The sequence below is a fragment of the Mauremys reevesii genome, linkage group 13, assembly GCF_016161935.1.
Source record: "Mauremys reevesii isolate NIE-2019 linkage group 13, ASM1616193v1, whole genome shotgun sequence".
NCBI classification, from domain to species: domain Eukaryota; kingdom Metazoa; phylum Chordata; order Testudines; family Geoemydidae; genus Mauremys; species Mauremys reevesii.
The window spans coordinates 1,373,621-1,377,858 of record NC_052635.1 but is presented as its reverse complement, the minus strand read 5'-3'; the positions used below and the strand labels follow the sequence as shown (position 1 = coordinate 1,377,858).

Below are 4,238 nucleotides of genomic sequence, written 5' to 3'. Positions count from 1 at the left end.
GTGCCCAATGCCAGGTGCCCCAGAGGGAATGAACAGAACAGGGAATCATCAAGTGATCCATCCCCTGTCGCCCATTTCCAGCTTCTGGCAAACAGAGGCTAGTGACACCATCCCTGCCCATCTCCTGTCAGTCTTTGTTTTGCTAGGCTAAATAATCAATCGCCTCTTCTAAAATCTGCTCTCCGTTTCCCGGAACATCTGCACCCCTTCCACTTTGAATTAACCTTTCTTGAACATGGGTGACCAGAACTTGACAAGGAATTATTTTAATTAACCACTTGATTTTATCATTATTAACGTAGATGAACTTTCCATACATGGGTTAACAAATCTCATTCATAACTTGCATGTCCTGTCTTGAAAGGACTCATTTGCGTTTGGTCAGTGTCTTGTCATTATCTGTGTTTCTGTTTTGTTTGCAGTGTGTTCCGGTAGCTGTGCTGGTCCCGGGTAAGAAAGAGAAAAGGTGGGAGAGGTAATATCTTTTATTGGCCGAACTCCTTCCCCACAGAACTCTGTGAAAGCTGACCCGCCTTGTCTATTTATTTTCTAACTTTTGACCAACCTTCCTGAGGAATCCAGTCCATTTCTAACCCCAGACATTGCTAGGCACGAGAATTCTCTTTCTGCGGGAATTTATGCCCACGGTTCTCTTTAATCACCTGAGCTGCACCACTGAATTCAACAGGAGTCTTTCCATTGTCTTCAATGGTCTTTGGATCCAGCTCTCCTTCCGTGGCAAGTTATTGTTCAGGGTGTTACAGCAGGCGAAGCATTGTGCGCTGCAAGGCACAATAATATACAGCACCATCTCCCGGCTGTAAAGTCCCGATCGTTAAAAGGCTGGAGCTGTTGGCACGGTCAACATAGACTCGGAAACGCCCCGAATTTCTCTCGCCACTGTAGCTGTGAGCGATGTAAGTCAGTTCAGTGCTGGCCTTCCGGTAATACCAGTAAATGGAATCGTAATTCCCAGTCGGAATGTCGTGGGTGCATTGAATCTTTGCATCAGTCAACTCAGCGCGGCTCTGGTCGGGGGACTGGGTTACATCAGACAGGCAGATACCACCTCGGGGCAGGGAATGAGAGAGAGTTAAATAAAATACTTAACAACAAGCGTGGGCTAGCGATGCACAGCACAAGAGGAACATGAACTGGACTCGGTTAGCTTGCAATGGTGATGGCAGAGGAAGGTGTCTGGTATGGAGGGCACTGAACTGGGGCTCAGGACACTGGATTTAACTTCAAGCCCTGCTACCAACTCTCTGGGTGACTCTCAGCAACTCATCTGGGCTGAGAACATCAGACACCTAAAAGATTTGGCCACCCGGTTACCATTAAGAGTAGCGGAGATTTGGCCTCTAAATCCCTTAGGAACCGTTATAACTCTCGGTTGTATTCTCTCTGTGTCTTTACGTAAAATAGGGATAAAATAACTTGTTTTTTCCCCTTAGATTTTGTCTATTTAGGACAGGGACTGACTCTCAGTACGTATCTATACAAAGCTCAACACAATACAATGGGGTCTGGTTTCAGTTGGAGGCGGAGGGTGTTACTATAACAATAATGCATTTAAAATAGACAATAAGCGGCGTTACTCACAGAACAGGGACAAGAAGAGACAGCTGCACCCATTCATGGCACTCCGCAGGGTATTTTGTTCTGTTCGTAGATCGAAGCTTGCTGCTGTCGCTGGCGGCAGAGAGATAACACCGCCTGTTACAGCAGAACTAGATTCCGAGTGCATTCAACCCCTCACCACTTCTGCCTTATCTGCAAAGATTGCATGGCAGTTTGGTTGCTGTGGCAGTAAAGGAAATAGGGGATTAAGGAGGGTGTTTTTTCGAACATATCACAAGATGTTGCTCATCAAAGGTCTCTTTAAACTTTCATCCTCAAGAGATGGAGAACGGCTTGCTCGCTGAAGGCGTGCGGGTGTTCGGCTTTACATTTATTATCATTATAGCGTTATTACCCTTCTCTATATAGCAGTACCACATAAAGACCTCCTTGTGCAGGGCGCTGCACAGACACACAATAAAAAAAACACAAAACATTTTCTGTCCTGCAGAATTTACTGTCTAAATAGTCTAAGGAAGGACTTCTATCCCCATTTTACAGGTGAGGAATTGAGGCTCAGGGGGACTAAGGGTCAGATTTTAAAGATCTGCACGTTCCGTTGAAATCAATGGGAATTAGGCATCGAAATACATTGTCAAATTTGGCTGCTAGGCGCTATAATAATGCAATCTCAGCTGGGTGAACTTCGGAGTATTCGCCCCCCGGGGGGTCCCGGCGCGGGGGGGGGAAGACCCCCCCGCGAAGACTGGGAGCAGAAGAAGCTCCTGGGCCCCCCCGCGCGGCGAAGGAACCCGGCCCCAGGCCCAAAAAAATGGGGGGCCTGGGCTGGGGCTGGGGGGGCCCCTGGCCCCTGCTGCCCCCCCTGCTGCGGCCCTTCGCCCTGAATCTCTGAGACACACCAATAATAATAATTATCGGTCTCCACGTCCAACTGGTGGGATGCCCCAGCAGTGATACTTGAGGAAGATACGCTTTAGTCAAGCACAAATTATTGGGCTCAATACAGGAGAAACACGATGAAATTCTGTGATCTGTGTTATACAGGGGGTCATGATCTAGTGGTCTTCTGGACTATAAAACTATTAACCTACAATTAAGTACCTATTAAATCTATTAATCTATAGCATTATCCACTAACGATTAATGGAGTTAAGCAAACTTTCAATATCAGGTAACAATCCAGCAATTCTTGTTTAATCTCACAATTGTTTCCAGAAAAGGGTGAACTCTTATTCTCCTTGGAATAACAAAGGATGGTCTTTCTGGCTAAGGTACAGGCCAGGGAAGGACTTGGGGAACTCAGATTCGGTTTCCAGACCTGCCATAGACTGCTTTTGTGATCCGGATAGGGTAATTTAGTCCTTCTGCACTTTGTTTTCCCACCTGTAAAATGGGATTTCCCTATCTCTCAGGAGTTTTTTTTAGGATAAGTACATAAAATATTCTGATGGTCCTGGGAATGGGGGCCAGCTGGATTAATGGTTTTCTAGTTGCCTAAACCACTTTTTAAAATTGATTTTACAGCCAAAAGGAACCAATAGATCATTTAGGATTCTAGTCTGATCTCCTACATTTCAGAGACCATAAAATGTCATGCTGTTACCCCTTTCTTGAGTAATCTCTGTTTGGCTAACCCACTTCCCTGGGGCGTTTGTTCCAAGAGTGAATCACCCTCTCTGTTAAAAACTGTGCCTTGCTTGTAATTTGCAATGGGACTTGCCCTCCTAAATCACTGAGATGATTTTGAAAAGACTTTCTGTGCCACAGTGCCCCAACTGTATATGGATAACAGCACTTTCCTCTCTCACAGGGTGCTGTCAGGATGCATACATTAAATAATGGGAGGCTTTCACACACTACCTGATTTGAACATTTCAGCCATAAAACAGCATCTATTGAGAGCCCTGTTTATTCTTCACACTTCTCTTTTCAGACTTTACTGTTGCTGTTGTTATTTATTATTATTATTATTATTATGCTGGTAGTGATGAGCCAGCACAGCACTGAGCACCAGTAAGTCACAGTGATGAGCCAGGACCCCATAGTGTTAGGTGCTGTACAGACACACAGGGGAAAGCAGCTCCTTGACCGGAAGAGCTCACAATCTGAGCTCCTGGGTGCATTTTTGCACAGAAAGAGTCAGCGTTTGCCAGTGTGCAACAGCGCAGTAACAAGTGGCCGCATCGTCATTGTTCACACCATAATTTAAGTCCCAGGTTGCAAGTACTTCCTGCCCGCCGGGATGTCCAGTCTGTGCACTATTTTACAAGGGGTGTTTTTTGGTACCCACTGATTAGATGTTCTAGGGTTTGGTGCGAGAATAGTCGGTACCAATGATGAGCAAATTCCTTAGAGCCCAAAGAGCAATAGCGGAGCAAATTCGCTCCTCTTCGGGCCAGCGCCTCTGCAGTAGGAGGCTGCTGCAAATTAGAGATGGTCTCAGCACCTACCAAATTAAAAAAGGAGACTCGGGGTTACCTTATTTGAGCAGAGGGGCTACACCCTATGTAAAGGGCCAACCTTCCATGTAAGAAGACAGGTTCTGTCTACTCATTCTGTCACTCATTTGGATCCTGTTCATAACATCAACGCCAAATGAGTTCAATATGTTCAGAACCTACAGAGATGGAATAGGTAGGTAGGTAGGTAGGTAGGTT

At 45.8% G+C, this 4,238-nt stretch overlaps 1 gene segment (V, D, J or C); it reads right to left on the bottom strand.

Annotated features, from left to right (window-relative positions):
• Positions 1-727: 727 nt before the first annotated feature.
• LOC120379831 lies at positions 728-1,705 on the bottom strand. The segment is given in 2 exon segments: positions 728-1,069; positions 1,603-1,705. Coding segments are annotated over 2 exon segments (348 nt in total).
• Positions 1,706-4,238: the final 2,533 nt, after the last annotated feature.